At 40.3% G+C, this 25,341-nt stretch overlaps 1 protein-coding gene across 3 annotated transcripts in view; it reads left to right on the top strand.

Moving 5' to 3' along the window:
- The window catches only part of kcnn3 (potassium intermediate/small conductance calcium-activated channel, subfamily N, member 3), a 98,437-nt gene extending 73,968 nt beyond the window's left edge, over positions 1–24,469 (top strand). For all 3 annotated transcript variants that reach the window (XM_053495503.1, XM_053495502.1, XM_053495504.1), the window contains exons 8-10: positions 15,002–15,129; positions 18,801–18,870; positions 22,743–24,469. In XM_053495503.1, coding sequence (XP_053351478.1) covers positions 15,002–15,129; positions 18,801–18,870; positions 22,743–23,036 — 492 coding nt within the window. In that variant the 3' untranslated portion in view covers positions 23,037–24,469. The remainder of the gene's footprint in view (positions 1–15,001; positions 15,130–18,800; positions 18,871–22,742) is intronic.
- Positions 24,470–25,341: the final 872 nt, after the last annotated feature.

Raw genomic sequence — 25,341 nt, 5'->3', positions numbered from 1 at the left:
CCATCGTGCAACGTTTTCCTGAGATTGTACTCGACTCTGAGCAGTGGAGTACTGAACAGTTCAACAGTGAATAAACTCAGCCCCAAAAGCACACTTTCTAAGTCTCTGTTCTACAGTTAAGTAGCTTTCTACTCTCCCATTCCTCTTGATGTATCTCGAGCAAGCTGTCAGGACTACTCTACAGAGACTCTACAGAGAAGTGAGCTTCTCTAACCCAGAAGGACTAGTTAAAAGATATTTCTGAATTTTCAGTTTCTATTTCTATCTACAGTGATGGGCATGCACCTCAAACTTTGTTCGCTACTTACTCCGTAGACGGCCTTCCCTTCCGCAGGTATGCAAAGGGGCGGGGCCACTGGAAACTGGCACAGCTGGCTAATAATCATCTTTAATGGTTTTTGGGCTTTCTCCGCGTTCTATAAATGAGGCGCGGAGTTTAGCTTGAGGTCCTGGAGGTCTACGGAGCAGAGTCGCGCAACGGACACTAAATGTGGAAGAGTGGCATGCGAGTGGGATAATGTAAACCACATGCCAGCTGGGCACTGCCTCTAGAACTGCACATGCACACCTTCCCCATTTTTTTCCATCCTCCCTCCTTTGTTACCCTTTCCATTCCCATTATACCTAATTCAATTATTATCTTTGTGTCTGGGTACCACCCGTGCATCAAACCCGTTATAGCACTTTCACGTCTAATAAATAACTTTTGTCTAAAACACACTGCTACTGTACACTAGAAACTTTGTGCCCATTATACATATGCACTGTGTATAATGTGGTACATCTCTAAAACACACACATACAGTACATCCACACACACACAAACACACACACACACACACACAAACACACACACTGGAATAATATACAGGAAGAATCAGCTCTGAAAGTACTAAAATTGTTTATGACTTTTATGCCGTACACTAAAGACATCTACGTTTATGAGATGTTTAACACATCTAGATAACAGGAAATGAGAGTTCTGATCTGTCTTCTCATTTTCATCTTCGGATCTAATACCCAAATATCTTGAGGGTAGAGCACAAACAAAAGTAATGGCCTTGCTGTTTCGGTACTTTTAAATGAGATTGTATATTGTATTGTATAAAGATATTATAAATACATTTGTTAGGGTTGTAACGGAATCAGAATATATTACGTTATGGTGCATTAGTATATTTAGATTGAACTGATAATGTGGTCATAACAGATACGAGCACCGAAGTATAGTTGAAGTGGTGTTTTTTAAGCATCAGACTGTAAGATGATGGAGATGCTTACAGTTGCAGGTGGTGTCCATTTAAAACAGGCCAACAATCCAAGGGGGGTAATGGCGGGTAATAGGGGCCAGGGGGTGACGCTGAGCCAATTCAATAAAAACTTGTACGACTTGGCATGAACGCAGTAGAAACCCGGTATGAACATAGTATTGTCTCCTTTGACATGGAGCTGCTGTCCTTTTTTAGGACATGTTTAAAGCCTGGTGTGGAAGTGGTCGAACCAGAACACATGATTAGAAGGACAGAAGACAGCATTGACCAGTTAATGGTTAACTAACACCCCTTGGGAATTCATTAATGTACTACAAGCATGGTGTGAATGAAACATTTTGTTGCAACGTCAGTGGAGTTCCCACAACCCCCTCTTCAGGCTTGTGCTATGACCATGATATTGTACAATTCAATTCAATTCAATTTTATTTGTATAGCGCTTTTAACAATTGTCATTGTCGCAAAGCAGCTTTACACAATCAAAAGAATATTTATGTTTGTATTGAATGTAAGTGTGGATGAATCAGAATGATCAGATCGTCCCTGGTGAGCAAGCCGAGAACAACAGTGGCAAGGAAAAGCTCCCCGAGATGGTAATAGGAAGAAACCTTGAGAGGAACCAGACTCAACAGGGAACCCATCCTCATGTGGGTGAAGCAGGAAGCAGGAATTGATCTGCATTTATACTGTGTGGTGGGTGGCAGCCAGTTCATCTATAACAATTGATGTTAATATGAAGTCCAGGTAGTTATTGGAGACTCAGGTAGACTTGTAGGAAATTCCAGTCTTGAACTATCGAGCAACTGCAGCCAATGTCCTCGGAGAAACAGCTGTCAACATCAGTCGAGGCCAGAACCATCTTCATGGTAAAGTGAAACCATCCCCTGACACCAGACGCATCCCAAAGAGACACATGGGGCATCCATGCGACGAGATCTCCAACCAGAAGCGGGGCACCAGGATGGGTCAGACAGGTCCGGAGGGCAGAGGGAGTCTGGATCACTGGCAGCTCAGGAACGACATGTGTAGCTCGACAGAGAAAGGGAAGAGAGAGAGGGGGAGAGAGGGAAGAGAAAGAGGGGGAGAGAGAACAGGAGAGGGGAGAGCAGAAAAGGAGAGATAACTGTTAGGTATGGTCCCAGTCACATAATGTATAATATGAATGAATATTTAGTGTAGAGTGCAAGCAGGGACTCCGGCAGGACTAACTATAACAGCATAACTAAAAGGGAGAGCCAGAAGGAAACACAGACATGAGGGCTCGCTGAGATGTAAAGCAAACAATCACCTCACCGTCAACAAACCTGAGTGATCAATGAGAGTGGGGAAGACAGCATCTAAACATACCAGTTCACCATAATACTGTATGTTCATGAGTCCCCTTGATCTGCCCGTTTACCCAAGACAAATCTATTTATAAAAATGCTTGATTAAATAAATAGGTTTTTAGCCTGGACTTAAACACTGAGACTGTGTCTGAGTCCCGAACACTATTTGGAAGACTATTCCATAATTTTGGGGCTTTGTAAGAAAAAGCTCTGCCCCCAGCTGTAGTTTTCGTAATACGCGGTACTGACAAGCAGTCTGCATCCTTTGATCGAAGTAGGCTTGGCGGATCGTAAGACACTAGCAGTTTGCTCAGATACTGCGGCGCGAGACCATTTAATGCTTTATATGTCAAGAGCAGTATTTTAAAATCAATGCGAAATTTCACAGGGAGCCAATGAAGTGAAGATAAGATGTGTGATGTGCTTTTATCTTCTGGTTGTAGTAAGGACTCTCGCTGCTGCATTCTGGACTAGCTGAAGCTTATTTATGCACCTAGTTGAACAACCAGACAGTAAGGCATTACAATAGTCCAATCTAGAGGTGATAAAAGCATGAACAAGTTTTTCTGCATCATTTAGCGACAGTATATTTCTTATCTTGGCAATATTTCTAAGGTAAGAGAATGCTATCCTGGTAATATTATCTACATGAGCTTTAAATAAAAGGCTGGAATCTATAATCACACTGAGGCCTTTTACTGTTGCACTTAATGGAACAGAAAGGCCATCTGAAGTTACAGTGTGATCGAAAATCTCACTTTTAGCTGAATGCGGTCCTATGACTAGAACTTCTGTCTTATCAGGATTAAGCAGAAGGAAGTTAATTAGAATCCAATCTCTTATATCCTGCACACAGTGCTTAACTTTAGTGAGCTGGTTTTTCTCATCTGGTTTTGCTGAGACATATAACTGTGTGTCGTCAGCATAACAGTGAAAACTAATACCATGTTTACGGATTATGTTGCCCAGAGGAAGCATGTAAAGGGAAAAAAGCAATGGGCCTAAAACTAAACCTTGTGGAACACCAAACTCCACTAGAGAGCATGCAGAATAATCACCATTTAAGTCTACATACTGATAACCATCGGTCGAATAGGTTCTGAGCCAGGAGAGGGCTGTACCCTTAATTCCTACTACATTTTCTAATCTGTGAGGAAGAATAGCGTGATCAATGGTGTCAAAAGCTGCACTGAGTTCGAGTAATACAAGCATAGTTACACAACCCTGATTAGAGGCCAATAGGATGTCATTTACTACTTTAACAAGTGCTGTTTCTGTGCTGTGATGAGGCCTAAATCCTGACTGATACAGTTCATGTATGCTATTTCTATGTAGATATGAGCATAGCTGCTCCGCTACTATCTTTTCGAGAATCTTAGAGATGAAGGGGAGGTTTGATATTGGCATGTAATTGGACAGCTGACAGGGGTCGAGGTCAGGTTTCTTAATAATCGGTTTAATAACTGCTAATTTAAAAGATTTTGGAACATATCCAATGCTGAGTGAGGAATTAATTATTCTCAACAGGGGTTCTGTTATTGCTGGTACTATCTGTTTAAGAAAATGTGTTGGTATCTAATATACAGGTTGATGAATTTGCAGAAGAGATGAGTGAAATTAGTTCATTCTCTTCAAGGGGAGTAAAGTAGGTTCCGATCTGACATAGTTAGTTTAACATTTGCATCAATTGCATTGTCGGGTTTCAAAGCCTCAATTTTATGCCTGATATTTACAATATTATTATTTTAAAAGTTCATGAGGTCCTCACTATTGCACGATGTTGTTGTGGAGATTTTTGAAGTGGTCTTATTTCTAGTTAATTTGGCTACGGTACTAAATAAAAATCTAGGATTATTTTTGTTATTTTCTATAAGAGTGGAGAGAACCATTGATCTAGCTACACTAAGAGCTTTTCTATAGTTCAGGATGCTCTTCTTCCATGCTATTTAAAATACTAACAATTTAGTTTGCCGCCATTTACGTTCTAATTTCCAAACGGTCTGTGCGTGTGTGGTCGTTATACCAAGGAGCGAGTTTCTTATCTCTAATCATTTTTCTTTTAACTGAAGCTACATTATCTAAGGTATAACGGAACGTCGACTCTAAATATTCAGTCGCCTGATTAAGTTCTGTGGGGTCAGACGGTGATCTAATCAAAGTTGATAACTCTGGGAGATTACTGGTAAAACTCTGTGTTGGTAGTGTATGTTTAATACGGTAGTGCGGTGCTGTGCGTACATTGTCACTATGACGCACTTGAATCGAGACAAGATAGTGATCTGCTATAACTTCAGACAGTGAAATTGTGAATAAGTTTCTTATACTTAATCCGAAAAATATTATTAAATCTAAAGTGTGACCTGCTTTATGAGTGGGTCCTACTACACACTGAGTTACTCCTACTGAGTCCAGTATGGACATAAATGCAGTTCTCAGTGGGTCTTCTGGATTCTCAAAATGAATATAAAAATTTCCAGCAATTAACACTTTGTCTACAGAAATGACTAGGTTAGAGAGGAAATCTGCAAATTCACTAAGAAATTCAAAATACGGCCCTGGAGGTCTGCGGGATCGACTGAGCAGACCTAATATTTGTAGCTACATTTTTTATGTTACTATAGAGAATTTCAAATGCATTAAATTTGTGTTTTTGCACGATTGACAGATTATCATTGTGAATAACTGTGACGCCTCCTCCTCTACCAGTTAACCGAGGCTGGTGTATGTAGCTATATCCAGAAGGACTAACTTTATTTAAAGCTACGTACTTGTCCTGTTTAATCTAGTTTTCAGTTAAACAGAGAATATCAAATTCCTGATCCGTGATAATTTCATTAACAATAACTGCTTTAGATGCGAGAGACCTAATATTTAACAGCTAGCTCCAGATCAGAGGTGCCGGCTGCGCATTCAGTATGATCTAAGTTTGTGGTATCTATGTTAATTAAATTATTCAAACATACTTTCTGAGTCTTTCTACATTTTTGCTTAGCTCGGGGAACAGACACAGACTCAATACAGTGAACCCTGAGTGACGACTCTACGCAGCTAGCAGACGGTTGGTTTAGCCTGTCTATCTGCTCCCTGGCCTGGGCTCTGGATTGTCACCAGTTAACTAGGCCTCTTCTGAGACTATGAGCTATACTACAGGAAATGAGAGCAGCACCTTCCAGAGTGGGATGGACACCGTCCCGCCCTAACAGGCCAGTTTTGCCCTTAAAGATCTTCCAATTATCTATGAAGCCCACGTTGTTTTCGGAGCACCACCTGGACATCCAGTGGTTCAGCGACCATAACCTGCTGTAAGCTATGTCGCCACGTTTCATTGGGATGGGACCAGAGCATACTACTTCATCGGACATCGCCTTTGCTAATTTAAACACCTTTGTAGAATTCCCTTGCTAACCTTTGACTGGCGAAGGCGTATATCATTAGCTTCAGCATGTACCACTATCTTGGAGAACCTATGCTGTCCTAGAGCCCTAAGATTACCTGCTATGTCCGGTTCTCTGGCTCCCGGGATACACCTAACCACTGCCGCTGGCGCCCCTAAAGGTCTAGCTAATTTCACGTGTCTCAGTATAGAGTCTCCTATAACCAGAGCTCTTTCAGGTTCCTCAGCGGGTGCATCACTGAGAAGAGCAAACCTGTTGGACACGTGAAGCGCAGAAGAGGTGTGCTCAGGTGAACTAGCCTTAGCATTAGCTTTGGCTGAACGAGGACGCCACCGAGTCGTCACCCACTCGCCCCGCTGTGAAGGCTCTAATGCCTGAGTCGGGGGCTCAATATTTCCACCTGCGGCACCCAGACTTTCCGCTACGGGAATAACGCTGCTCTCGCACTCTCTAACCCTCTCTAAAGTCTGGATGCGCTCCTCTAACGCCAATATCTTGTCCGTCAGCGTGCTCACTAACACACACCTGTCACAAGTAACATTACCACCAACGACCCAATGTACAAGACCACATTAGGTTCATATTACATTCTTCTGGTGTCTGCCACATTTCTGGCACAAATTCAGCAGGTTATCAGAATTTTGTGTAAGTATTGGATCCAATTCATCACCCCATTACTTCACGAATGAGAAGCAAGTATTTATACCAACCCACCGGACGCAATGAAAGTGTTGAAAGCGTGTAGGAAGAGAGTGATGCGATCTGACCGGACATAGTAATAACTCTTATCAGACGAGGTGAGCGCATGATCAGGTGCATGATAGGAAACTGGTGACAGCATGATGGACGCATTTAGAACAGTGCAATGGCTAGGATGATGTACGAATTTGATAAAAGCACATTTTTTTCTATTTTAATCTTGTTCCCACTGCTTTCAAGTAAATTCATGGTCTTTGTCGAAATGTGATACAGACTAAATGTCAGAAACAGGTGAATCAGGTGACCAGCAAACCACATAGGAAAAATCCTGGACACATGAAACAAGACAAGAAACCAAAATAGCAAATAGAGAACAAAAAAGGAAAGAATACACAGAGTGTACCATCGCAACTAGCTGAAATGACATTGTCTCTTTATATAGGTGCTGGCAGTATTGGGAACAGATGTGCATGAGAACAAGTGGCTGAGTGCATGTGTTAGCGAGTGATGAGAACCAAAAGTCCATGGAGATCATGTTTATAGGCCACAGGACACTATGGGAATTGGAGTTCGATGCACTGGCATGACACAGACTTGGCATTTCTAACAGACTCCAGCAGGACTTTATATCTTTACCTAAATGTGCCATTTTAAGAGTTGCCAGGATTCTTCCAAATACCCAAAAAAAAAAACACAAAAGGATTAACCACAAATGTCTGAAAAGCGTCTTAGCATTCTCCTGAAAAAAATTTACCATGGAGCACATTAAAGACTCGTAGTGTCTGCTGTAAAGGGTGGATATATGAAGACCCTGGCAACCCTTTAATGGAATAAATCTTATTAAACAAATGAGCACTATTTGTTTTTCATCAGTAGTTTGCTTCAATGGTCCAATCTAAACACTGCCACAGAGTACTTAAAAAAAAAAAAATTCGAAAATATTTTTGTACAGTACATGGAATATAACGATTTTAATTACAGTGCCGCTGGTCCATATCCATATAACCCATGAGGAACTCTCACCACACACAGGGCATTCTATCTCCGCTGGGCTTCCAATATTTCACTGATATTTTTTAACTAATTAAATATATTACATTCATTGCACCTGTATTTCATCATTCTACATTTTTTCTTTTCCCCAGTAAATTCAATGTCTGTAAACATGGGCCCAACTGGCTTGCACTAAATATTTTTAATACACAGTCTCACTTATTTTCAGAGCATATCGCAGGAGTACTTGGTATGAGACTTACATACAGGGTTGATAGGCGATCTGGCAAAAACATATCGACTAGGTTGTCGACACAGGTCATGACCCATGATCAAATCATCAGTTCATGTGTGAAAATGATTCTGCATGCCTTCAGAACCACTCTTTCATAATTTAAATTCGGGTATATACTTGTGCCATCAGGAAAGAAAACTCCAGTGGTATAAGTCAGTACATTCAGGTCAGCAGCTGACTTCATTTTTTTGCCCCACCACGACCACAGGTCATAACCCTGCTTCTTGAGGCCGTGACACGCCCATCGCTCTGAAATAGGATCAGTCTGGTTTTATCAGTCCATATGACCTTTTTAAATAATCTTTATGCTGCCTAGCAAATTTAAGCCTTTTTTTTTATTAGTCTTACTAACAAATGGTTTTCTTATGGCACACAGCTGTTTAATCCCAATCCTGTGAGTTCTCATCATTCATTGTGTGTGTGTGTGTGTATGGAAATGCTCTTACTTTCACTCCCTATTAAATATTGCTCTGATTTTTACTGTTGATTCTTTACCATGAACCTTCACCAAGTGTTTAAATGATCTCCATTTATGATTTTTTTTCCCCAACGACTCTTCTTCCACAAAGTTGACGCTTCAACACTATTCTTCATAAGGTTTGAAACTGTGTTGAAAGAGTTCTTAACCCACTTCTAGTAATTTCAAATCTACTTAGTTGTTTTCTTTTCTTGATGCAGCCCAATAATTTGACCTTTTTGAAATGGCGACTTTTTTTTGGCTAAGCAGTTTAGCTCTACAATAAACATTACCTCAAAGAAAAAGAAGAGCAGACACCACTTAGGCCTAAGTATTTCACTTACTCACTCACTCACTCAGTCATTGTTGATACCACTTTGTCCTGTATTCAGGGTCACCTATTCAGAAGCCTATGTCTAAGTACCTTTTCAAACTAAGTTTAATTAGGGGGATTAATTGTGTAGGGGCAAAAATCTAGTATATAAAAAATAATCAAGCATGAATAGAGTATTAAAAAAAAGAAAGAAAAACTAATAATCTAATAAAAAAAAAACGAGGGGCATTTAATTCATAGCAGGACATGATGAAATTACTCGTGAGTAAAAGCATAAAATTGTTCGACTTTAAGCACAGATAAGACTCCTACAGGCAGTAAAACATTTGAATGGTGCAAATGTTTTAAAAAAGGGCCATGCGTCCATGAATGATGATCCCAAACACGGTGGCCTGGAGCCCACTGCAATCTTTCCAATGAACATTCATGGAGTAATTCCAGGAAAAAATGCTTTGCTTGATGAATATTGGCGTTTTGTTCTTGGAGGACAGCGAATGGCAACTGTCCACCACACCAATTGCATATTAGAAACATCTCGGCCGGCCATTTTCCCACGTTTGGGGCATGTTTGGTGTTTCAGACATGAAGCTGGCAGCCCAATCATGGCTCAGGCTAATGAACTAATAACCCTCTGTATTTAAAAGTGAAATAAATGACGCAGCATTAGTAATATTAGTATGAAAGGGTATGTGTGAACACAGTACACAGTGCATTAGCTGAGTTGATAACCGATGATTAGTTTAGGAGTGTGTCTAACAGGGAGAATGTGAGCTGAACTAGAAAAACTCTCTTGCACATAAAACAACTTGGGCTGTCTGAGCAGTTTCAGTGCAGTGGACAAAATGTCCTTAGCATCACAATCACTCTGCAGAAACAAACTATGGAAATAATTTAATCAACTGTCATCTAAAATATGCAGATCATTCGCCCTAGTGCCACACATACGATATTCATTTTCATTCACACTCTTAATAACTTCCTTTTAGTCTGACTTTCTTTGAAAAAATGGAAGGACCCCTGCTGGGAGCTTTTTTTCTTTCTTTCTTTCTTTTTGCAGAGGAGCTTTGTGATAAAACAACCTATTTGTCTTGTATTCTTTATAAATAGTAGCACGGTGAAAAAAAAAACATCACTTTTCACGGTACTTAGTTTCAAATTATATGTTTTATTCAGGCCTGACAGGAGCATTACCATGTATCTAAATATGTCATAAAGAAAATGTGTTGGCTTTATGAAATGTCAATATGATGGAAACCTGACTGACAGCCAAGCAATGTGGGTACAGCTGTTAAATATTACAAAATGATTATTATTAAAAATTCCTTCCATTTCTGTAGCCTAAATCTCATGATCATATCAAATCATGTTAAGATAATTTCATCTGATATTACATGGAGATCAGAATTGAGGAGTAATTAAGGGCTTCATATTTCAGCAAAATGAAAATAAGATGAATTTTACTAATTTATCAAGGTAATTTTCTAACGAAAAAACTACTACTCTAATTTACAGCATTTGGCAGACACCCTTATCAAAAGCGACTTACATTTTATCACATTATACAGTACATTCGAGCAGTTGAGGGACAAGAGCCCAACAGTGGCAACTTGGTGGTTGTGAGGTTTGAACCCGGGACCTTCCAAACCATAGGTCAATGCCTTAACCACTGGGCTGTCCTGAGATGGAAAAAATGAAAAAAAAAAAAAAAGCCTTAAATCAGTGAAGTTTGCCAAAGTAATAAGAGTCCAGGTTCCTCTGGGTTCCTAGCTGGTTATGAAGCAAATGATCATAAGCGCCATCTTGTTTTCTCGGCAGGCCATCTCTATGAGCAGGTTCATTCCACTAACTCCCTGAAGAGATTGTGTAATTCGCAGGTCATACTGAGCTACTCATCTTGACCTGTTGGGATACGGTGAGTAATCGATCATTTCTTTCTCTCAGGCGGATGGTCAAATGCACGCTGAAACAATTCTATTAAATGGTTGTAGGAGACCTGCTGATCTCCTCCTTGAAACCAGGTTGCCATGGCCCACGTTAGTGCTTTGCCAGTGAGCAGGCTGCTAATTTGCACTTTTTCTTTTCTCCAATATTCGTTCTTGCCTAAAGAGAAAAAAAATACCGAGCACTGCAGCAAAAAGCCCTTAAACTGAGTGGTTTCCCCTCCATATTTGTCCAGCTGAGAAATTAGTGAACTTGCCAAAATGGTAGTGGTGCACAGCATAGCGGTCGGTGAGAGTGCTTGGGAGAGCAAGACTCTAATAGTCTGTAGGCTGTGGATACAGCTAGAATTTTCTGTTATATTTATAATATAGCCTTTATATTTTATTTATTGCATATTGTCAGGTCAACATCAAAACACTTAAGAAACTCAGTTACTCCGAATACACTGCGACCTACAGATATGGCTGCCATGGACAACCCTGCCCAATACACATGGATTTTATCATGTTCACCTCCTAACACTTCCTCCCTTCTTCCTTCATTTTCTATACACCTTTATCCTGTATTCAGGGTTGCAGGGAACCCGGAGCCTATTCCAGGAGACTTAGGGCACAAGGCGGGGTACACCCTGAACAGGGTGTCAGTGCATCGCAGGGCAAACACACACAAATACAACGCCACTACGGGCAATTTGGAAACATCAAACAGCCTAATCTGTAGATCTTTGGACTGTGGGAGTAAACCGGAGTACCTGGAGGAAACCCACCAAGCACGGGGAGAACATGCAAACTCCATGCACACAGAGACGGGATTCGAGCCTGGCCGGAAATCAAACCTGGACCCTGGAGGTGCAAGGCAACAGTGCTAACCACTACATCACCATGCCGCCTGCCTCCCAAATGCAAATCAATCCCTGCAATTCGTTATCACCCAAATGTGGATGGGTTCCCTGTTGAGCTTGGTTCCTGTCAAGGTTTCTTCCTATTGCCATCTCAGTTTTTCCTTGCCACCATCGCCCTCGGTTTGCTCATAGGGGACAATCTGATCATTTTGATATATAAATATTTTCTCCCACACTTCATACTCATTTCCCTATTTTTTAAATATTATTATTATGCTTGCAAAAATTACCATTGTTAAAAGCACGGTACAAATATAATTGCATTGAATTGTTCTGGTTTTCACTTTGTTTTGCATCTTGTTCACGTTTTCGGATTCTGGCTCATTATTGATTCTTGCTGATCTGATCTGTTTTCGGAATACGTGTTTTGGATAGTTTTTGTCAGGATCTTCATTAAAACTTCATACTGCATTGGCTTTCATTTCCACCTCCCTTTCATCACAGATTATGTTGCCTCTATCATGTATTCAGTTGGAGAACCAGACTATCAAAACATTGTAGAAACACAAGGATGACTTGTGGGAGAACACTTGGCTGAATTAGACACAAAGCTGATCTTGATCTCCCAAGCACTCTCACCCGCATCTACTGTATGCTGTGCACCCGTACCATTTTGGCAAGTTCACTAATTTCCCAGCTGGACAAATATGCAGGGGAAAGCACTCAGTTTAAGGGCTTTTTGCTGCAATGCTCAGTATTTTTTTTTCTCTCCAGGCAAGAAGCTATATTGGGAAAAAGAAATGCAAATTACCAGCCTGCTCAATGGCAAAGCACTAACGTGGGCCACGGCAACCTGCTTTCAAGGAGGAGATCAGCAGGTCTCCTACAACCATTTAGAAGAATTGTTTCAGCGTCCATTTGTCCATTCACCTAAGGGAAAAGAAATTGCTCGATTTCTCAGTGTATCCCAACGGGTCAAGAGTATGCCGTAAGACTCAGTATGCCGTAAGAATTACACAATCATTTCGAGGACTGAGTGGAATGAACACACTCATACAGATGTTCTGCTCAGACAACAAGATGACTCTCATCATCATTTGCTTCATAACCAGCTGAACCACTTCAGAGGAAACCAATCTCGCCATGTATGACCAGCCAACCTGAACCAATACAACTGAGTCATACCTAATTGAGGAATGACAAACAAGAAGCATTGCTGAGAAAGACTTTTATGACTTTGGCAAACTTAACTGATTTCTGGGACTTTGCTCCTTCTGTGCCAAGACTCCAGCCAAGCAATACCCCAAGGAGAGCATAAACCCCCTTAACCTGCTTTTTTTTTTTTTTTCGCGGAGTGCAAGTGTCCCATCAGCATCGGGTTTTATCCCCAAACCTGGTTACCTGGAGGTTAAGATGAGTTAATAAATGGATTTTTTTTTTTTTTATCCAAATCAACCAACTCTCACTTCTTTGAAAAATATTGACATATGACAGCATAAATATGACAGCATGAAAAAGTACTTTGCCCATTTGTGTCTGAAATAATAATAAGAATATTATATTTTAAATTAAACTATTGTATAAAAGCACTCGTGATTATACTAAATATCGGTTGTAATTTAAATGATCACGCCCATGCCGATATTTAATACAATTATTAATATTGCATAGGTTATAATAACATGTTTTGTGATTGTCTTCACCAGAATAGTGTAACAAAAACAAAATTACAGCCCTCGCGACACCACCCCGGCATGTATTGTTTTTGTATAACAGCACACTCCCTCTTGTGTGTTTTTTTTCTCTGTACATAATGACAAGGTACTTTTTTTGTTACAATCATTTGGTGAAGACAATGACATCACAAGCCATGTTACTATATTTAAGTAAGATCACAGAGAAGAAAAATAGGTGGGTGTTTCCTTTCACTCATCTCCCCGTGATTAACGCAAAGCAGATTTAGCATCAGGGAGCGAAGATGGCTCGCATTTGTCAGCAATGTGCACGTGCAACGCTGAACAAAAACGCACTGATGAAAATTGTTAAGTATGCTTTGCGGTTTAACATTCCGGAACTTGATTCTACACTACCAATGACGAGTCGAGTTGAATCAAGGAATCCGTTTAAGGAATGTTGGTACTGTTAAGACTTCTTTTCATGTCTACTTCAATAACTGTATTCATAGAAAAAAAATCAATCGAAACAAAATCAAAACAAAATTCCAGCCTTAGCCCTAACCGGCGCATGCTTCTGTGTCCTACACAACATATTATCAGATAATAAACTGCTTTATTTAATTCCTCCATCAGCGTGACTCAATGTGACATACAACAGAGACGTTTGCGATGGACGTTGGCATGTCATCCTAAGTGTAGTTTTGTTTTTCAGGTCATGTTCAGGTAAACTCAATAACATCACATAATGTTATTTTATTTAAGCATTTTCATGCATGATGTCGTGTCACATGGCTGCAGACGTTTTTATGAGTGTATTATTTTCATAGATCGGCAAGTGTGCTAGGTTACCGCATCAATAATTATGGATTTTGTTTAACAACACCATTTTTAAACAATTTGTTTATTATTAGTCTTAGCACATCTGCCATCATAGTTCCTGTTTATGAGCTGTTACTATAGAAACAATAATGTATTACAACCAGCATGTTAATGTAAACCTATTGTTCATGTTAAAGCCTGAACCACTGTCTACAAAATAATTCACACCTTCTGATCAAGTTCAGCTGCACTCCGATTATACGCTTTTGCCCGCAATAATGAGTGTAGATATAGTAGGTGTGTATTAGGTTGCGATGATCAGCACCTCTCTCTCTCGAGTATTAATATGGACCTGATGGCTCCTACATTGTCCTCTTCTCTCTATCAGATTAAACCTATGAGGCAGGGGCTAAACGTTAACTTTTTTTACCTCTGCTATTTAATGAAAGCACTTTCATGCTAAATCTGAAGCTAAAAAAGCAGTGACAAGTGAAACACTGCCAAATCAGGATGTCATTAAATATGAGAAGCTGTTGTCTTTACTGCAGCATCCTTTCAAGATTTCTATCTTTTTTTTTCAATTATTTCCTCTTTAGTTTGGCATTAAACCAATGTACAGAACCAAGACGAAGATGTACATCATAGATACATATTTCAAAAGACAAATGATTATTATCATCGTTCATTCATGATGCATTTTGGATATTACAGCTGTAACAGATACTTTCTGTCTTGATCAAATTCAGCTGATTTTTATCTGGTGGTAAAAGGCAGATTTGTGCTTGGCATGATGTGAGCAAATCCTTCAACCTTTTTGCCAAGATGAGAATTGTTTTGTTTTTGCATGTATATACGCTCCCGGAGTGAGCTCAGTTTGTCTTTTCTCTTGAGATCTGCTTCTCGTGTGCGAGCTGTTGCTAAAGTGGTTTTTACGGCTTTGTGTCCTTTTCAGATAAAGAACGCAGCTGCCAACGTTCTCCGAGAAACATGGCTGATCTACAAACACACCAAGCTGATGAAGAAGATCGACCATTCGCGTGTGCGCAAGCACCAAAGGAAATTCCTGCAAGCCATCCACCAGTAAGAAAAAAACAACAACACCAACAACAAATGCGTACACGCTCAGTCCAGCCTCATTTATTCACAGATACGCCTTAAGAATCGATTTCCAGGCATCCCACTTGGTATTGATTCCCATCTGACGTTCACATATATCCAAACACTAACAAGCGCATAATATAATTTCAAATTAGCCTAAGCAGAAAGATAATCTTCACTGCCCACTCCCTGTCTATGGTATAGCTTGGTATCTGGCACACTGACAGGAGCTGTAGTTATGGCCAGCTGGATTTTGTAGAATATCCATAGAGCGGGAGTTAGTCTGTCTGACCTAGCGTTAGGTTTGATCCCGGTTTCTGGAGATCTACAAAGCTGAAAGCTCAGTTCCAACCCATCTGGCAAAATGTCTGATCACTCTAATCAGATAAATAATTCATCTTGATCAGATCTGAATATCAGGTACTTATATTACACCTTCATTGGTATATCTCATGAGTGGTGAAGTCTCCTTAATGGTCCCATGAGGTCTGCTGCGGACAGTTCCACTTGACTATCACGATATGGTTGGACTTGTTGATGCAGTTATGGCTTACAACTGGAGTCGCTAAATGGTTCAGAACTGGAACTCTCAAAAAACTGTTTTGTACCTGAGCCTCCAATAACGAAACACCACTTTAGGCCTGGAGCCCATCCCAGGGTATCTAGGACACAAGGCGGGGTACTCAAGGCACTCTGGACAGGGTGCCAATCCATCACAGGGCACACATACAGTACATGTACACTCATTTATACACTACAGGCAATTTAGCAACGCCAGTTAACCTAATCTGTATGTCTTTGAACTGTGGGAGGAAACCAGAGTACCCAGAGGAAACCCACCAAAGATGGGGAGAACATGCAAACTCCATGCACACATACCCAAACAGGAATCCAAGCCGAAGGTGCAAGGCGACAGTGCTAACCACAGAGCCACCCTGATAACACCTATTCTGTTATACTGACCTTCCAGTCTAAACAAATGATCTATGTACAGTGGAACCTCATATTGCGAATAACCTGTATCATGCATACGCTTTTTGTTTTGACGCCGAGCGTCACGTGATCACAACTGAGCCAATGGTTTTTCTCTCTCTTGCGCTGTGGAATTGTGGGTAATTGTCTCCCCTGCTGGGTCTTAGTGCGCTTCTCTTACTGCTATAATCAACATAAGTGCATATGTGTACTGTTTACAATAACACTGTGACCACGTGTGCGTAGAACATTTTATTTTGTGTCTGTATGCGTGTGTGTACAGTGCACGTGTAAAGCAAAAGCAAGTCTCATTAGAGAGGTTAAAGATCCATTTTCTCTCTCTGTATCAGCCTGCTCTTTGTGTCTGTGTGTGCGCGTGCATCATTGGACACCGTGCCTGCCACACACACACACACACACACACACACACACACACACAGAGATCCTCCTACTTTCGCCTTCACAGACACTTACAGACACACATACTGTAGAAACACACACTCTTTTATTTTTACTTTACAGCAGGGAGGATTCCGTTAGTATGGCCTCTCAATCGAGTGTCATTAGAGAGATTTCTTGTTTTTTTTCCCGATAAAACAGTGTTTCCGTGCGTGCGTGTGTAAAAAAAAAAAAAATGGAGGACGCGTAACTGTGTAAGACAAGAAGTGGGAGAGGGGAGGGGCTTCTTACTTTAGCTTCACATACACAGCACTTTTTTTTCTTCTTTTTTTAAAGGTAAAGTGCAGGTGAATTTCTTTTATTTTTACTTTATATTTTGTGTTCATTATTTTTATGTATTTATTTTTTGGGGCTGTGGAATGAATCATTTGAGTTTCCATTATTTCTTATGGGAAAATTCAATTTGGTTTACGAGTGTTTGGAAATAGGAGCCCACATCCGGAACAAATTATGCACGTAATCCAAGGTTCCACTGTATCTAATTTATACATGTTTTTTCACACTTTTCAAACTCATTTGCATCTATTTTTTTTTTGATTCTGTAAAGCTGCTTTGCGACAATGACCATTGTGATATATATAAGAATTGAATTGTATTAAATTGAATTATATGCGTGTCCTCTTGCAGTACCTTAAAAGCAGTGTAAAGCTCTTGCTAGCAAGGTACAAAGTAGACAATACTAATTAGCACTGATTACTTTTGAAGAAAGAAACAATTTAAGTAATTTCACTGATTTCAGTTTAACAACTCGCCGGCTTTTTTAACCTGCTACCTTGTTAAGAAGCTTTCAAAGCTGGGCAGTGAAGTGAGCTTTTAGTGCAGAAGAGGTAGCTGGCGACATAAAACACAGATTTTAAAAAGTAAAAAAATATTCTTTTTATAAACTCTTCACTTATGTTCATTCCTTCTGTAAGCCTTCAGGACAGACTTAACTACACTGTTAAAGTTCTGGCTCTAAATGCTTTATCCCATTTGACAGTGGGTTCCTGGGAAAAGACATATACATATAGATTAAGCCATACGCACACAGCACCGACCGTTACACCACTCAGTATGCTAATAGATGGCGTAACTGAGGGATATCTTATATCGTCCGTGTCTTGCTTGTCTTCCTGCACTAGACATGTGTGACTTATTAGTCTCAGACCTGCCAGATTCATATCCTTAAGGCCTCACTCTTCTTCTTGGTGATCTGATTGGAATTTATACATTAGAGGGCATTCCCGAATACAGGCAGCTTATTTAGATGAAACACAAATCGTTTCCTTAATAAATACAAATACAGGTGGGGACAGTAGGAGGTATTTTCAGGATTTGTTTGTTTTACTGATGCATGGATTTTATACACTGAACCTGGTAGACGTTTAAGATACGTAGACATTTAAGATACTAAACAGAGATGCACTACTCGCTTTTAGTCTGATCCATTCAAATAAAAGAAACATGCTCTTTTGAGTGTGGTAAAATATGGTCAAACTTTTCTAATCTTTCTGGAATGTAACTAAAAACTACATTAAATCGATTTTATAAGATTGTCTCATGTCAAGGGGGCGGGGTTTGCTAAGGGCAGGGGTAGCTCAGTGGTTAAGGTGTTGGCCTGCTGATCAGAAGGTCTCAAGTTCAAACCCCTGCACCACCAAGTGACCACTGTTGGGCCCCTGAGCAAGGCCCTTAACTCTCACATGTAAAACAAGATAAAAAATGTAAGTTGATCTAGATAAGAGTGTCTGCCAAATGCTGCAAATATAATTCATGAATTTTTATAGCAACATTTTTTGCAAATGATCCTCATACCGGGACCTTTATGTATAATTCTATTTTATTTGTATAGCACTTTTACAAATGGAGAATGATGCATAGAATTCATATAAATATAAATTTTAGATATTAATTTAAAGATGTGTTTATCTCTAATGAGCAAGCCAGAGGGAAAAGTAGACATAAGGAAGAAACCTTAAGTTAGGGTTATATCACCGCCTATTGGTCTGCCATGCCCTTGACAGCATGTTTTGCTCTTTCATGTGGATTTTTTTTTTAAGAATGAAGAGGGAAACCCCCTATTTTTTTGGTCGTTTTAAATACCCATGTACATGTGGACTAGTCTACAGAGACAAGTACAGATAAGAGGGTTGCATGAAAATAAGCTAAGAGCAATAGTATGATGTTGCCCAGAACACTGGCATGAATAACTGCAATAATGCATTGTGTGTATGTGCTTTCAGACTGCGAAGTGTAAAAATGGAGCAAAGAAAACTGAGTGACCAGGCCAATACACTAGTAGACCTCTCAAAGGTGAGAGCACACCTAACCACATAATCACTCACCACACACACACACACACATTTCTTTACAAATCAATATCAGCCGAGAAACGTGCGCTGATTCTGTCCAACCTCGACATGTACACGAGTATGCCTTTTAGTCTTATCATAGACATTAGCTCCTGTTATTGCCTCCAAGGTGACACACAAACGCGCACACACACACACACACACAGCTCTGCCTGCCCAAATATATCTCAGTAATTCTGTTTCCATGTTGACCTGCTTGTTTCTGTGGCTTTGCGTCTCCTAGCAACCAGAACCAGTGTTAAAGTAGGGATGTCAGTGGGAGTGTGTGGAGAGACATAGAAAGAGAGTGATCCAGTTAAATACTGCAAGTTCATAGCGCGTATGTGTGTGAGTGAGTGTGTGTGGTTCGTGCAAGAGAGACCGACAATGTTAACGATAAGATGTGTGCATGCATACTGTATGTCTGAGACTGAGTGTGGTCTGTGTGAGTTTTTCACTCGGCATACTCAAAATGCCTTCCCGTCACCTATTTCCCTTCAGGGAATCCCCATCATCGCCATCTTAAGGGCTGTTCCAGTGTGCTGTTAGGGCTTTGTTTAGGTTTTAGCTGTCCATCTCAGCAGTCATCAACCAGATATTACTTTATTTTTTTTTGGGTAGTGTGCTATATTCAGAATGTCTTTTAAGTAGCCATATACTGTACTCATATACATTATAAAACCATGTAAAGTGATGACTTATGTAATTTGCATTACTACATATTCTGTTGTGTGATGTAGGTAATATAATCATGTAGTGAGAAATTCGTTCTTTAATTTGTCCGTAGCATATGTGTGATTAGCACATGCATGAATTATAATGTGCTTTCGTACACCGAAAAAAAATTATAGGAAACTGGGGGAATAAGAGAAGTTGTGAATTTCATTATTTCACATATAGAATGCAAACTACACTGGTTGTCAGTGACAGCATGCCATGGTGTATATGGCCTTGACTGGTGTTGGCAACTGTTTCTCTGGGGACTTGACAGTTCGATAGTTCATGACTGGAACTTCTTACAAGTCTACCTGGGTCTTCAATAACTACCTGGACTCCATATTAACATCAATTAACATCAGCTATTATAGCTGAACTGCCTCCCACCCTACACACTGTATAAATGCAGATCATTTACTGCTTTTTGTTTCACCCAAATGAGGATGGGTTCCCTGTTGAGTCTGGTTCCTCTCAAGGTTTCTTCCTCTTACCATCTCAGGGAGTTTTTCCTTGCCACTGTCGCCCTCGGCTTGCTCACCAGGGACAAACTGACCATTTTGATTCATACAAATTCACATTTCATACAAACCTAAATAATTCTTTTGACTATGTAAAGCTGCTTTGCGGCAATGAAAATTGCTAAAAGCGCTATACAAATAAAATTGAATTGAATTGAATTGAATTGAATGGTGTATATGGCGGAAGTTTCGATCTAATATATACTTACTGGCCAATTCATTAGGTACAACTACTTGTTAACGCAAATACAAGCCAATCACATGGCAGCATTTAGACTTGTAGATGCGGTTCAAAGCAAGCATCAGAATGGAGAAGAAAGGTGATTTACTGTAAGTGACTTGGAACAGGGCACGGTTGTTGGTGCCATTTCCTGGAACTGCTGATCTCCAGGGATTTTCAAGCACAACCATCTTTAAGAGTTATAGAAAATGGTCTTAAAACGAGAAAATATCCAACCAGAGGTCAAAAGAGAACTGCCCAATTGGTTTAACATGATGGAAAGGCGACAATTCCAAACAACATCTTGTGACAAACATCTTATGCCGAAGAACATATCTGAATGCAGAACATGTCACAGCTTCAGCAGAAACAAGAACACCAAGTGCCAATCAAGCCAGATAAGAACGTGGAACCGACGCTACAATTAATATGGCTCACCAAAAATTGGATAATATAAGATTGTAAAAACGACACCTGGTCTAAGGAGTCTTGATTTCAGCGGTGACATTCGATTGGTACGGCCAGAATTTGGCATCAAGAATATGAAATCAATGATTCAGGCTGGTGGTAGTAGTGATTTGATGGTGTGGGGATATCTTCTTGGCACACTTAGGCCTATTGAGCATTGTTTAACTGCTACAACCTACCCGAGTATTGTTACTGACCATCCCCATCCCTATGCGGCCCCAAGATATTGCGCAATGTCACAAACCTAGCCTAATGAACTCACCAGATCTCAATCCAAAAGAGGGCCTTTGGATTCGCTTCCTGGACGTGCAGACAACAAATCTGTAGGAACTACATGATGCTTTTTTGTCAGTATGAACCAAATAATAATATTCAATAATTTGTCACATTTACCTCACAGCAAAGTGCGATTTTTTTTTTCTTCGAATTTCCCAGTTGGGAAGCTGGGGTCAAAGAGAGGTTACAGGATCAGATAGGATTAGGGGCCTTGTTGAAGTGCTCTACAGTGGCAACTTGGTGCTGTGGGTTGAACCCCTAACCTTCCAATCAGTAACCCAGTAACCCACAGCCTTTAACCACTAAAGAGAATGTTTCCTTAATCTATGCCACAAAGTATTAAGACAGTTCTGAAGGAAATAGGTGGTCCGACCCAGTAGCAACCTAGCTAGGGGTACATAATAAAGTGGCCCGTCAGTGTATATCAGTATGAATTAATTATGTGCTGAGCAATGCATTGTATAGATGTTTTTCCTTATAATAATAATAATAATAACAATCATCATCATATCTCTTCATCTTTAAAAGTCTGATGGATTTTATTCCTACTAGCTTATTTACAATACCCCAGCGTGTTGATTGATTTGAGTGCCACTGTCTACACCTGAATCACAAAATTAGGATTTGGATTACAGCAATTACACATTTTGAGTTGAATTTGCAAATTTTTGACTGACAGGATCTTGACAACCTTGCAAGAGGTATTCACCTGCTTTAGACTCACTGTGGAAAACCTAGCTGTGCTCCGCTGAGCGGGAACAGGGCTCAGGTGTGCCACATTAGACATCACTTTTCTTAGCTTATCCCCTAACACCTCTTAATGTAATGCTAAACCACGACCCCTACCTGCCACTTGTGCATTTGGGTTGAAGAGGTTTTTCTGCTCTTTTCTCTTTTTTTTTTTTGTTTATTTTGAAATTAGGACGAAATGAAGTTATATATTGACCAAGTCAGAATCACAGAGCTGCAAATCAATGACTCAAAGTTTTTGATTAAAAACAATTTATTACAAGGGATTATCATCAAGTTCTTACTTTTAGTAGTCATCACCAAGACCTCACTAATATGTCTTTTCTTCCTTCTTCCCTTTCTCTCACCTTCCATTCCTTAACACATTTTCTTGACACTTAATCAATGTTTCCCATTGCGTGCATTTGTTCTTTTCTTTCTCCCACTATCTCTTTTCCTGTTTAAAAATTCTCTTTCTGGCTCTGACTGTCTTTTATTCTGTCTTTAACTCTCGGGGTATGTTTCCCTCTCTGTCTTTTTCTCATTTTCTGTCTTCCTTTTGCCTGCCTTCTTTCGATCCCTCTCTGGCATTGTCTAACGGTTTTTCTTTTCCGTTGACCTTCTCTCTCTACATTCTTCCTTCTTCGTGATTCGCTCTGTTTCTTCCTCTTTTCATTCCTTCCTATTTGCCCATCTATCTATTGACGGGCTTATATTTCTGTCTCTTTCTTCTTGTTTTTTTTTTATCCTTCTGTCTGTCTTCTCCTATTTGTCTTCTTCTCCATGCCGCTCCCTTGATGTCTATCTCTGTTCCGCTGTCTCTTTCCTTCTTTGCCCCCCACCATCATCTCCCATTTTCCGTTTGCCTACGTCTTTCTATTTCTCTCTCTCTCTGGGGAAGTGTAGATGCAGAGCGTGATGTATGAGCTCATGTCTGAGCTGAATGACCGCAGTGAAGATCTGGAACGCCAGATGTTGAGCCTGGAGCAGCGAGTGGAGCAGCTCACGGCAGGTTTCAGCGCTCTGCCCGCTCACCTGGCAGCCACGCTAAACGCCCAGCACGCTGCGCTTATCCGCTTACTGCAGGAGAGAGACGCCAAGACCCCCAGCCCTACCGTGCCCGCCCTCATCACTCCTACGCCCAGTGCCAACAACCAGGCCTCAGAGGAGAGCCCCAACACCAGTACATCCAACTGCTGAGAAACAGACGCTCTGCCAAGCTGGAGACAGAAAGCGTGGCTTAGAATGACATAGAGACTAAAACGTAGAGAGGAATCAGGTTCAGAGGGCTGAAGTAGGTTTGGGAATAAAGAAACAAGTTGCACACAGATAAAAAGTTGATGATGAGAGTGTGAGCGAGATAAGAGGGAGAAATTATGTAGTAATGGATTCTGCACTAATTGGAGGAAAAAGTGTCTCTCCATCCATCAGGAAATGAATCATCAAGGCTTAGGACACATTTTCTACCTGACTGCTAACCACATATTAATAAGCATCCCTTTAACAAGAACTCTAATCAATACTAAGACCAATGGCAAGACATAAACACAGAGCCAGACCTGCCCTTACGATTTATTCACAGGACACGGAATTAAGACCCAGCGCAAACACTGTGTCAGAGGCACACACACGCACACACACACACACACGCAACAATGCACTAAACCCACACCACTGAACACTGCCAGATGGACCGTTATTTTTGAGGAGAAAACACTCACTTCTGCACGGAATAAGAACTGCCATATTTCGTGGAATAAACACGAAAGCCTATTCACACTGTTATCATGAATGTCTACATTTGCTCTTAATCTCTGTATTGCACACTCACACTCTCTCACACACACACACACACACCAACATACTTTCTCTAAATATCTGTTACCAAAGTGCTGTCTATAGGGCAACAGGAAGAAAGGATGCGGTCAGAGGTATACATTTACAAAAGTCCTGAAAACCTCATGATGTTACCACGGGGAAAGGGAAATTATTATAGAATATTATACAGCATCTGTAACCACTTGAAAGACGAGACCTTTGCAGTGAGGGGAAACTGAAGCCAGTCAATACACACACACACACACACACACACACACACACACACACAACTAAACAGCTGCTCACAAGGGAATAAACTGTAGAGATGACAATTAGTCTTTCTGTGAGTGTAACTGAACCTGTGCTAATGGTGTGTTGGGTAAAAAAAAAAAAAAAAGACTCTTTCCTGCTGACCCTCAGTTCTACAGAGACCATTATTTCTAAATAAAAAAACTGTCTCATAGTGACATCCTGTGGCCGGAATACTGAATTACATCTGCTTGGAATTATTGAAAATGATGCTGTTAACTAAAACTAGCTTTGTATTGCTGTTTTTATTTTTTATTGATTCATTTCATGATTTAATTGTTTTTTTTATTTTTTACCATTTAACAATTACTAACGCAGTTATAGCGAATATTTACTACTAATATAATATGGCATCCTTCTCATTCATCATGACAGTTAACGGTCGCTGTATTAATACCGACTTTAATAATATTAACTACTGCTAAGGGATGTTCGGTTTGAGGTTGAAATTATTTTGTAATTTTATTTTACCAGAGAGAATTAATAAAGTATATATCTATATAACATCTCAGTGACTATGTTGCAGCCTCTTCCTATTCTGCCTTTGTTTCGTGTTTCAGGTTTCTGATTTTCCTGAATTTGTCCAAACACTCTGAATGACATTTTATGTGTTTATTAGGAAAATTTAAACAGAAAATGTTTAATTCAACACTCATTTCCACTGTATGAAAAAGACTGTCTCTTCCTTTCAATAGCTTGTTACATCGCAAAAGTGTCAAATACATGCAGTTTCTCGAATGACCACTAGGTGTGGTCCCAAAGGTGGGTCAATCTTCATAGACTTACTTAATTACTCATCATCTATACTGCTTGATCCTGTAAACAGGGTCACGGGGAGCCTGGAGTCTATGCCAGAAGACTTAGGGCATGACACGGGGTCCACCCTGGATGGGGTGCCAATCCATCGCAGGGCACACTCTTCCTCTCATTCAATAACACCACTGCGGGGCAATTTGGAACGCCAATTAGCCTAACCTACATGTCTTTGGACTGTGGGAGGAAACCAGAGCACCAGGAGGAAACCCACCAAGCATGAAGAGAACATGCATACTCCATGCACAGAGACCTGAGGCGGGAATCGAACCCAAACCCTGTAGGTGCAAAGCGACCTTACCATGCCTCTCCATAAACCACTTTGTTAAAATGTCCAACTTTACAACTGAAATAAACATTTACAGGTACAAAAAAAGGAGTTTGGTCCCTATATCTAGATTTCCTATTCATGACAAGTGTATGGGCGTGAGGTTTTATGTCCCTCAGTTAAAATTACATTACGCCATAAAATTATACATAATTAGGGGCATGGCCAAAGTGAGTAGCAGCTGCACTGTAGGTGTACTGCACTCCATTGTTTAGCATTTAGCATGCTATGCTTTAC

The sequence above is a fragment of the Clarias gariepinus genome, chromosome 4 (assembly GCF_024256425.1).
Source record: "Clarias gariepinus isolate MV-2021 ecotype Netherlands chromosome 4, CGAR_prim_01v2, whole genome shotgun sequence".
NCBI classification, from domain to species: domain Eukaryota; kingdom Metazoa; phylum Chordata; class Actinopteri; order Siluriformes; family Clariidae; genus Clarias; species Clarias gariepinus.
Note: the sequence above shows the minus strand (reverse complement) of the source record. Positions and strands in the feature narration are given on the sequence as shown.